This window comes from Gavialis gangeticus, unplaced genomic scaffold (genome assembly GCF_001723915.1).
Source record: "Gavialis gangeticus isolate Ggan-Ray unplaced genomic scaffold, GavGan_comp1, whole genome shotgun sequence".
Taxonomy (NCBI): Eukaryota; Metazoa; Chordata; order Crocodylia; family Gavialidae; genus Gavialis; species Gavialis gangeticus.
In genome coordinates this window covers 87,729,846-87,740,694 of record NW_017729031.1, presented here as the reverse complement: position 1 = coordinate 87,740,694, position 10,849 = coordinate 87,729,846, and the positions used below count along the sequence as shown (strand labels likewise).

The window sequence follows — 10,849 nt, the reverse complement described above, 5'->3', positions numbered from 1 at the left end:
CCTTTGCCTCAATACATGAAGCCCAGAAGGCAACCCCTTACCCATGGGGAAGTGCAGGGGCAGGGGTGGTACTTACTGTATCCTGTCCATGGTGGTGGCATTGCTGGTCTGGACTCTCCCATCAGGCCGGGCTGCAGAAGGGTGCCCCCTTCTGCCATGGCTGCTTTCCAGTCCAGCCCTATATGGCCTCTCCTCGAAACAAGAAGTGCAGTGGAGAAGTTCCACCTGATGGCGGGGTGGCACACTTGAAGAAGTTTGCACATTCACAGCACCCCGGGTGCTGTGGGACTCCAGCTGATAATCGCTGGTATAGCTCTTATCAGCCCCATAAATGACAAAGGTAAAAAAATGGGTGAAACCAGTGTAGAAAGATGGGTGGAGTGTGATGATAACTAATGTACAACTAGCAAGAATAGCTGCTTAAATGGCACTCTGGACTCAATCTGGAGAATCTCCAAACTGCTTTTTTGCATGGGTCCAATGTATAGTGACTGTTTCAGGGAGCTACTTGAGAGCTCTCTCTCATTTACCACAAAGATTGTTTTTTAAATTCAATCTTATGTCAGTTATGCAGCTCCAAGACTGACCACTGCAGTGTCTGGAAAGAGATCTGACTATAGAAAGGGCAAACTGGATTTAATCCGTCTGACTCCAAGGTTGATATACTTTCCCCCCCCTGAGATTTAATGGATGGGAAGCAGAGCTCTGGTTACATAGATAATCCCAGACTGTAGGCACACTTGTTTTTTTTTTTAATGTTGTAATATCTGAATATAGCTGTTACAATTTCAGTACCAGCACCTCATCTGCCTCTCAGAGATTTAAGCCCAATGGACCATATCATTTTACGGGGTGGGGTTCTTCCACACTATGTGGTGTGTGTAAATTTGTATAAAGGCACATGGGCAGGTAGGCATACACAGACAAACTAAAGGGACAATGGCATGATAAGTTTTATCATCTGTACCAGAGAAGCCTTAATTTGCATTCAATAAAATCACCAAAGTCATTAATTAATGAGCAGGCAGGATTGCATTGTTTTTTGTTTAGCTGGCACACTAGACTGGACAGCCTAGCTATTCTAGGCTGAGTTACTGGCAGGTGGCCAAGGAGTACTAGGATCTGCTTAAGCCCTCTGCTTTCCAAGGCTATTATGCTATCCCATCTTTGCATATATTTTGCCAAGAAGTACTTATTCTTGGTGTCTAAAGACACTGATGACCTAATACTGTGTATTACAGTAGGCTGGATTCTTTTCATTTCATTGAGCAGTGGAGGCTTCGTATAGATAGACCTGATGCCTTCACCCTGGCAGTTAGCTTGGATCCTTGTCTTTCTGGAATCACCACTTTGTTCTGCTTTAAACAATAATGCAGATCACTAGGTCTGGTGATGCTCCTCCAGTCTGCATTAGCACTGTGCCAAGCAATGGGGAGTTAATTTTGCTGCTTAATAACAGTCAATAGTTTGAATGATAAATAGCTGGAATCAGAGTGGTGTTGGCTAATCTGAGTTCAAAACTGGGGCAGATCCCTCCCCAAAAACAGGTGATGAGCTTAACCTGTTTTAAAAAAAGACATCCTGATGTTAAAAAAAAACAAAAAAGATTTTTTTTTAATGCAGGAGTCATGTTATCAACCTTTTCTTCACTACCCCATGGATTTCTCTCATAATCACATGACTCCAGGAATTTGGACTTAAAAAAAATCCACAGACTACTAGGAGGCTCTCAATCAAATGACAAGATGCTGTCAGTGTCACAAAGGGGCCACCTCAACTATACTTTCTGTGGTGGTTGCAACTTTAATATTTTCACTTGGAATTGTGGATAACAGAAAACTGATAATGCTTTCTCACTTATAGAAGTGTATAGGTTTGCACCTTCTCAACTAAGGGTGTGTGTGTGTGTGTGTGTGTGTGATCTACTTAGAAGCTCACATGTTGTTGCCCATATGCATGACATGTCTTGTTTATAGCCCCGGCCCAAAAGAATACCCAGGATTAAACTGGTTTTGTTGCTAACTTTACTTACTAAGCAGACTTAGTTCCCATCCTTCAATTCCTTTGAAAGTCTTCATGCTGACATGGTATTTTGTATATTAGGATCATACATGGAAAAGAAATTAAAAAAGAATGAAAGGCGCTTTAGAACCTTTAGCTTTAGGCCTATATTGTGATTTTTCTTGGACCAAATTCATTGCTGTTCTCACTCCACTGATCTAGATGGCATCACACTAGTGATGGCTTTGGCCTGTCTTTGGCAGCTGGCTCATGAACAGACAGCATGCAGGTGGACATTGTTGGCAGTCATGGATGAGAAATCCTTTGCAAAACCTCTCAAGCACGCAGGTCAGATGGGGTCAGTTATTCCAGCTGAGGGTGGTCTGTTCTGAGATGTCCTGACAGCAAAGCACAGGGAAATCTCTTGCTAGTCTTAGTTGGCGCCTTACGTGTCAGAATAAATTAAGAGATTGCTGTCAGCCTTCTCCCTGCCCTTTCCAGCAGTTACAAAACTGGTGCCTATGTCAAAATTGTTGAGCAAACAGAAGTTCAACCAAAGTGAGTAAAGAACTATGGTCCCTTGGCACCTAAGAAAATTCCAACCCAAAGGATGCATGTGTGGTCCCATTACTGGAGTATCTGAGCCTGTTGATAGATTTCAGTGGGTGTGTCTACATGAGATGGTAAATACTCAGTAGACTTATTCTATTGTGCATTAGCACGTCACAGCAAAAGCCATGCTATTGAGCTAATGTGCAATAGAATTAGTCTACTGTGCATTAGTGTCACTTAAAAAGTGTGCACCAGTGCTACTGCATAATAGTGCCAGTCGCAGCACATTTTGTTATTACCTGTTATTACAGGTACTACATTTAATGTGCAGTAACCACAGCGTATTAATGCACATGTAGACACGCCCATTCTGTTTTACTTCACAACACCAAAGTGGTGTAGGGGTAGCGCTGTTATCTCTGTCCTTCAAAAATGGCAGTCTCTCTTAAAGTGAGTAATTTGCTTAAGGTCACACATGAAATCTCTGGTGGAAGAGGGAGTTGAACCCAGGCTAGTGTCCTAACCCTACATCTCCCTAAGGAAGGAATTGTTGGAACAGGAATTACTGAATGAATCCTTTAAAATGCATTCCCACCCAATGAGAGATTGAATTGTCTTTTGTGTAACATTAAACATTTTCTGTCTTCAGAGTGGAGGGAACTTACAGGGCCAGGGTCACTGGCTGGTGCTAAATTGGGGCAGCTTGTTTGATGTAAGCAATGTTAGCCAGCTGAGGGTCTGGCTGGTTGCATCTTGCTGGCTTCTTGGTTAGATGGATTATACCAGAGGAGTCAAATGGCACCTGTGGAAGGTTATGTCCCGGCAGTGGGTACTGTACCTCTGCATGTCTAACCACCTCTGGTGAACCACACACACTCATTTCTGCCAGTAACAGGGCTATTAACATATCTGAAAAAACTGATTTCCACAGTGGACAGCTTTGTAAGCTAAAGTTTCTCTTGGAGCCTGTATTTAAATATTGTAGTTTAGTGCATGCCCAGAACTGAATATAAATCAACAAGGGAAGCAGTTTTCTAAAGAACTCTTCTTTTGCTCTCGCCACAACTAGTCACAAACATGCTTTTGGAGTTTCTGCGTGTGTTGTGTGAGCTGTAACTGCTTTGTTTTTACTGAAGCACAGTCATCCTTATTAGCACAAAATATGTTTTGTTTAACAAAGCACATTTTGACCCCCAGACTCCATACTCAGCATGTCAATGGGGTAAAAAGTTGATGGGCTATGTGGATTTAAAGTGACAGTCAGAATCTCATCACACGGCTGTCTATTTGTTTGTTGTTTGCACAGCAGTCTGATCTCTCCTTAATATGTGTATGCAGCTCTCATTATTAGCACCACTAAGTAACCAGCAAGAGGACAATAGACCCTTTAATACACTTCCATAATCTTTTTCCTTTATCTCCCGTCTCTTTCTCTGCTTGTATCAGTAGCAGTGCCCGCTGTTGCGGCAGGCTGGAAGGGTGGTGGTTGGTCAGTACTAATTATGTAAATGGAGCATGTCAATTGAACAGTGTCTTGTAGGTTTTATTTCCCTATTGGACCAAACTCTCATAATACCCTTTCTGCAGTTTCAGTCCCCAACAGGGTAGTGGTGCCAGCAGTCTAATGTTATTTCAACTGTAGCTGACTTCCCCCCACCACCCCTTGTTAGTTAGCTTTGTTAATGTAGCAGGCCTTACAAACCCCACTGATCTTTCTATCCTAACTATAAGATACATGGAGGGGAATCAGGGATGGTCAAAAACGTAGACAACCGTGTAAGTATCTTTTTTCTTTTCTGGCTTGGCACTGCAACAGTTTACTAAATCAAATTAACATTGCCCTGAAGGCAGAAGCAAAGAGCAGAAGGGAGTGGATCTTAGTTACACCCTTTTCCTTTAATTGGATGGGCTGTCTTAAAAAGAACTTGTGCCTGGCAACAGTTCAAAATGCATGAATGTCAGAAAATTGTTATATCCTGCAGAAGTAGGGGAAAAAAGGAAAGGGAAATGCAAACTGAAACCCTAATGTAAAGCAAAGGCTAATAAGGAATGTGTGTGGGTTTTTCCCCTCAACTAATCCCATGCAAAGCCATATCTTTGGGTAGTCCAGTAGATAAAGAGAAGAGAGATTTGTTAAGATTTAGGCAGCTGAAAGGAGCCTTAGAACATAAGTCCTTTTCCCCCTGGACTCTGGCAGTAAATTACTGCCTTTTTTTTATAGGGGACACAATGCTACTTCTCTAAGCCACTGAAAGTTTTCTTTTGCCAGACATATATTCTAGTGGTCAAATGGAGTTTATATAACACCCAAGAGTGATGCAACATTTCTCTCTCTTTTGGGGGGGGGGACTATGAGGAATATGCTAGTCGGTTGAAGCTCTGCTACCATCTGACAGCACATCGCCATGATTGCAGAGAACAGTTTGCTGAAAAAACCAAAACAAAACTAGAGGGGCCTGGTCCTTTTCTCAGTTGCACGGCTTCATAAACTGGGGGTATTACTAGTGAAGGTAGTGGGGCCTGGTGCTGTGTTGTTATTTACAATACTGACTGCTCCCAGGCATAGATGACATGTAAGTGTTGATACTGGGGGGACACAACTGTGCATTGCCACCACTGCCCCCACTGCTGCTGGGCACTGCCTTTGGCCCGGATGCAGCACCATCATCAGCACAGAAATCTGGGGGGGAAGCATGTGCCCTCTCCTCCCCCCGTGGTTCTGTCTGTGAGTTGCCTATGCTCTCAGGAACAGCCCATGGTTCAGGATTTCCTTTTTTTTTTCAGAGCAGTCTAAATTAAAAATAGAACCTGGAACACAAAAAATCAGGCAATTTAGAAGAATCTGAATGACACCTAAATGATGTTTAACTGAAGGTGGTTTGTGGTGTTAGATTTAAATTTAAAACTGAGATGTACACAATTCCTAGTTTGATTTTTCTGCACCCGTTTCTGGAGCTGTACTTCATGTGCTGTTTACTCCAGGGCCTGTGGTAAATGGTTTTGCAGCCCTCTGTATCAGCCAGATTGATTCTACTATGCTTGAGGGAGCGTAGATAAAATAGCTTAAAGGTTCCCCTGCTGAAAGTGATAGCATCATCATTTTGTTGTAGAAGACAGAGTCAATCACTTGACATTTATTTGACTATGGTGCACTTCGTAGATTTCACACCCAGGGACTATAGCCAACCTGATGATGTCAGACAAGGGCTGTAGTAAAAAAAAAAAAAATCGCACAAATCCAGTGTCATTCCTCTTTTGTAGACCAGATGATGAGTTCTGTTTCTTTTGTTTTTTGTTTTTGGGGGGTGAGGGGAGGGAGAGGTTGGTTTTTGCTTTGTTTATTTGCGTGGAGGGGCTGGGAGTAGGGGTTGCCGACTCTGAAGCTATTCTGGGAGATTTTTTTTCCCCCAAACATGATGTAATGTCATTGATTGCACTGTTCAAGTTGTTCACAATATCGATCCTGGATTGCTTTCAGTAGTCACTGGGAGAGCGATGCCGCTTCTGGTAGGCTCCTGGCCAGGCTGGGAGGGCTGGCAACCCTAAAGGGGAGGGGTTGTCTTTATTCCACAACTGTAATTTGCTGACCTGTTCTCCTTAACTGAAAGTATTTTTACAGGGACACTACATCACTTAAGTACCTCAAGTACAAAGAATGCTAGGTTGGTTGCATAAACATTTTGTTATAAAGATCATCAGTAGTAGTAAACGCTAATCCCTGCTAACCAAGAGGTTTTCATCTTTTTTTCTTTTTAGGTTTTGTTTTTAGGTTTTTGAGATTCAAAATTGACTGGCCATGAGTGCAAATGACTTGCCTAACATCTTTGATCTTCTGGAAATGGGCAACTTCACTGAAATCAACTGGACATGCAACAACGGAGACTGTATCATAGTTGATACACTATTGTGCCCTAGCACACTTAACAAAAGTGTCCTATTGTACACTCTCTCCATTTTTTACATTTTTATCTTTGTAATAGGGCTGGTAGCCAACTCAGTGGTGGTCTGGGTCAATCTTCAGGCCAAAACAACTGGTTATGAAACCCACCTCTACATCTTCAATTTGGCTGTCGCTGATCTGTGTGTCATCATTACCCTTCCAGTTTGGGTGGTTTCCCTTGTTCAACATAACCAGTGGCACATGGGAGAAATTGCGTGTAAAATCACTCACCTCATATTTTGCATCAACTTGTATGGGAGCATCTTCTTCCTGGCATGCATGAGTGTGGACCGCTACCTCTCAGTTGCCTACTTCACCAACTCCAGTAACCGCAAGAAGAAAATAATCCGTCGCTTGCTTTGTATCTTCGTGTGGCTTCTTGCCTTCTGTGCGTCTCTCCCAGACACCTATTACCTGAAGACAGTCACTTCAAACAATGAAACATTTTGCCGCCCTCTCTATCCAGAAGAGACCTTCAAGGAATGGTTAATTGGCATGGAGCTCATTTCTGTTGTGTTGGGCTTTTTCATCCCTTTCCCTATCATTGCTCTCTTTTATTTCCTCCTTGCAAGGACCATCTCTTCCTCTAGCGACCAAGAAAGGAAGAGTAATGGGAAGATCATTTTTTCCTATGTTGTTGTGTTTCTTGTCTGTTGGCTACCCTACCATGCAGTTGTCCTGCTTGACATCTTCTCTGTCCTTCATTTTATACCCTTCAGTTGTCAAATGGAGAACTTCCTGTATGCAGCTCTTCACATCACTCAGTGTTTCTCCCTTGTCCATTGCTGCATCAATCCCATACTCTATAGCTTCATCAACCGCAACTACAGATATGAGCTCATGAAAGCCTTTATTTTCAAGTACTCAGCCAAAACTGGCCTCACCAAACTAATCGATGCTTCCAGAGTGTCGGAAGCAGAGTATTCTGCCCTGGAACAAAATGCCAAATGATCGTAACTTCATAAAGACATTTTTTGGACCTTTTCATGCTTGTCATTAACGGAGCATGAAATCTCAGCTAGCAAAAGAAAAATAAAGAACCCTAATTTAAATCTAGAATCCACGGCAAAATAAGCAGTGGTACCAAAAACTAAGCATTTCTTTTCTTTTCTTTTTTTTTAAGTGTTTTGTCTACTGCTGGCCAATCCCTTGACTTTTGTAATACCGACACGGCTGCAAATGCTATGCAAATGGGAATGATTTGTAATAAACAAAGCCATTGTGTATCACAAATACATATCTCCAGGATAAGTTTTTTCTGTTTTTTGCTTCCACATGTAAAATAGGCTTCCTCTTAGTTTCATTGTCTATGTTATACATAGTGTATTGTATTTAAAAACTAAGACTTTATTTTCTGGTTATTGGCATACCTTATACAATTGTATTTGAAAGGTAAATATATTTTTTATCATTTATTTGAAATATATTGCTGACAAGTGTATCCAGAGTGCTGTAGTCTGAATGTTAAATTGCCATTCATTCTTTGACTATCCTAGAAGTAAGGATGACATTAATAGCTGTCTGGGAAATTTATATATATATGTTTGTATTGACTTTGGGTCACACACTTTATGTACAAATAGCTTTATGTGATGGTTTACACTCGTATGTGTAGACTAAGATGTATATAGTGTAATGTAGTTTGACACCATGTTAAAATTTTAACATTGTAAGAGTAATGTCAGCTTCTGTTTTTTCATATTTCACCAACCTGTATCTTATGCACAAAAGGAATGATGTTACTTTGGAGATGTTCTCTCTCTATGTGTAAGTTATTTTTTTAAAATAAAATCTGGAAGACTTCAGAAGTGGCAGTTACTTTTCTTTTTATCCTTAAGGTGTACTAACTAGAAACAAGTTTTAACAGGCATGTCAGCTGGAATTAGCTAATGGTAAAAAGATGGTGGGGAGGCAGGTGGGGAAGCAATTTATTTAAAAAACAAAGCCCTGCTCCACACATACAATCTATTTAGAATATTTGATTATTGGAAGGCGAGTCAGATGGTCTTTTGAAGTAAAAGCTGCTGGGAAAGCAAAAAGGTCTTGAGTATGAACTGTGGCAATAATACATATGCAAAATTTAAAATAAGGGAGTACAAGAAAGGAATGGTATTCGGAACTGATTTACATTTTAAAACTTTTTATCTGCTTGCTCGGGATTCTAGAGCACTTGCAAACCTTGGAATAGAATCCTTCGTAATGCTTCCTTTAATTATTCGTATCTATTTACAACATCAAACTTCCAAGCTATGGGCCATAATTGGACTGCCAAAGAGGCGTAAAGAGACATTCCAGAACCATTGAAGTTCACTGTACCACAGTGGTTCTTCATCCTTCTGCCAAGTAAATAACTGATCATCCCTCAAAATCAGAATCAGTAAAGCGTGCATTTTTTTTTCCATTGGGAAAAGTTTTTGTACAAAATTTGGAGATAGGCTTCCTAAGTATGGTGCCCTAAAATGTTTGTTGGAGCTTGAGAGTCTCTTGTCTTCCTCTCTCCTTTGTCATAAAAAATAAAAACCTAGAAAGCAGGTGAGAAATCTCTTGGGGTACAGTCTTCTAGCTACAAAGGAAAGTTTGTCTAGTTACATCAGCATAGCTAAACTCGTGTAGTTCTATTAGAACAGTGGACACAAAGGGTAGGGACAGATACTGCACATAAACTGGTTTAGGTGATCAGAAACTGTAACCAAACAGACAATCAGTGCACATAAACCAGTTTCAAAACGGCTGAAACTGGTTTAAGACAAATCTGGTTAAATGTAGTATCAGACTTAACTGATTTGGCTCAATCCAGTTTGTGCAATGTCTGTCCCAGACCCCTTCCTGATTTAAGTTCAACCAAACTCCCCCAGCATCCCAGCATACTCTCTGGGCTGGGGTCTCTGCTCCAGCCCAGATGGACTGGCCCCTCGCCTCTGCTCCCCAGCCTGAGAAGGGATAGGCAGGCACAGGGGTCTGGCTAGAGAGGGTTTTAATTTCCTCCTCCCTGTTCCATCAGCAGACCCGAGCCAGGTCTGCTGGGCGCTCCCCGCTCGCTGCTTCAGCATTGGGGCACTGTGGCCCCTGAGGCAGAGCGGGGCAGGGAGGAGGATTATTCTCCCCCATATCCCCACTGGCAGCTGGGTCTGCTGGCTGTTGCTGCCGTGCTCACTCCCTGCCCTGGAATAAGCCCCCTGCTGTCCCTTCCACCAGATGCTGGAGGGAGGGGGAATAACCCCTATCACTGTCCCTCCCAAGGGGCCCTGCAGGCCAGCATCTGGCCATACCCCCCACCTGGCTACTGCAGTGGGAGGGGGAAGGGCCCTTGGTGGGGGCAGCAGCCCTGTCATAATGTCAGGGAGTGTGAGCCCCTTCCTGGCAGGGGGGTGCTGGTGCAGGGTGGACAGAGTCGTGGCAGACTTCATGTGGCAGCACCAGGGCCTGGAGAGGCCGCAGATTTCCCCCCAGCACCGCTACTGCCTCCATGGCCTGCAGTAGTTTTCCTTGCCCTGCAGCGCAGCCCTCTCCCTCCTCTGCCCCATCATGGTTGCTCCCCTCTCATCGCTCTAGTGGCTGGGCAGGGGCATGGCCAGACACTGCTGGCTGGGCGGATCTGGCCCATGGAGGGGCTTTGTCTGGCCTCCTTTGTTGCTGCTGCTGGCCCCACCCCCATGGTACAGGCGGGGACCAGTGCACGCAGCCCTCACCCCACACAGTGGTGATGCAGGAGAGAATCTGCTGCTCAGTGTAAGAGGAAAGTGGCCCTCCCCCACCTGCTGCCAGTATTTCCAGGTGAAGCTGCCCCGAGCCTGCCCCCCCTGAGAGTGCCAGCTGGGGAGTGGGGGTGCCAGCAGAAGTGGTCACCCTGCGGCCGATTGCGCCACTGCCACTTGCAGGTTGGTGGGATTGGCTGGGGGGGCCGTTCCTGACTGTCCGCTGGGGGGGACAAGTGCCCCCCTGACTCAGGAGGCACCAGTTGCCCATGCTGCCACAGGTATCTAATGCCCACTGACCCCACTGAGCTCAGCACCAGAATGTGGCCAGGGCAGATCCCTAGTGCCCAGTGTCTGTGCTGAATGCTGATAAGGAGGAGATGAGGTCCTTGCGCACCTTGCTAATGATTAGCCAAGGGGCCCAGTGACCCAGCCATTTATTCTGATTGGCCAAGAAAGTGATGGCCCCGCTCCTCACCACTGATTGGCCAAGGGGATATCCTGTATTCTGGAGATGCATCAGTGGCCACCCTACTTGAGATTCTCCTGTGCGAGAAGGTAAATGCTCTCCTCCCCCTTTGGCACCCTGCTCTTGCCCGAGCTGCTACATGGCGTGTCCTGAGACAATCCTGTACTCACAACTCGTCCCCACTCTCCATGC

At 44.1% G+C, this 10,849-nt stretch overlaps 1 protein-coding gene and 1 long non-coding RNA gene across 4 annotated transcripts in view; one reads left to right on the top strand and one right to left on the bottom strand.

Annotated features, from left to right (window-relative positions):
- Positions 1-2,107, bottom strand: part of LOC109301947 — a 16,725-nt gene extending 14,618 nt beyond the window's left edge. The window contains exon 1 of the long non-coding RNA XR_002098665.1: positions 77-2,107. This is a non-coding gene — a long non-coding RNA (uncharacterized LOC109301947). The remainder of the gene's footprint in view (positions 1-76) is intronic.
- Positions 1-8,298, top strand: part of ACKR3 (atypical chemokine receptor 3) — a 27,276-nt gene extending 18,978 nt beyond the window's left edge. For all 3 annotated transcript variants that reach the window (XM_019523349.1, XM_019523350.1, XM_019523348.1), the window contains exon 2: positions 6,310-8,298. In XM_019523349.1, the coding sequence (XP_019378894.1) occupies positions 6,350-7,444 (1,095 nt within the window). In that variant the 5' untranslated portion in view covers positions 6,310-6,349 and the 3' untranslated portion in view covers positions 7,445-8,298. The remainder of the gene's footprint in view (positions 1-6,309) is intronic.
- The last annotated feature ends 2,551 nt before the right edge of the window (positions 8,299-10,849 follow it).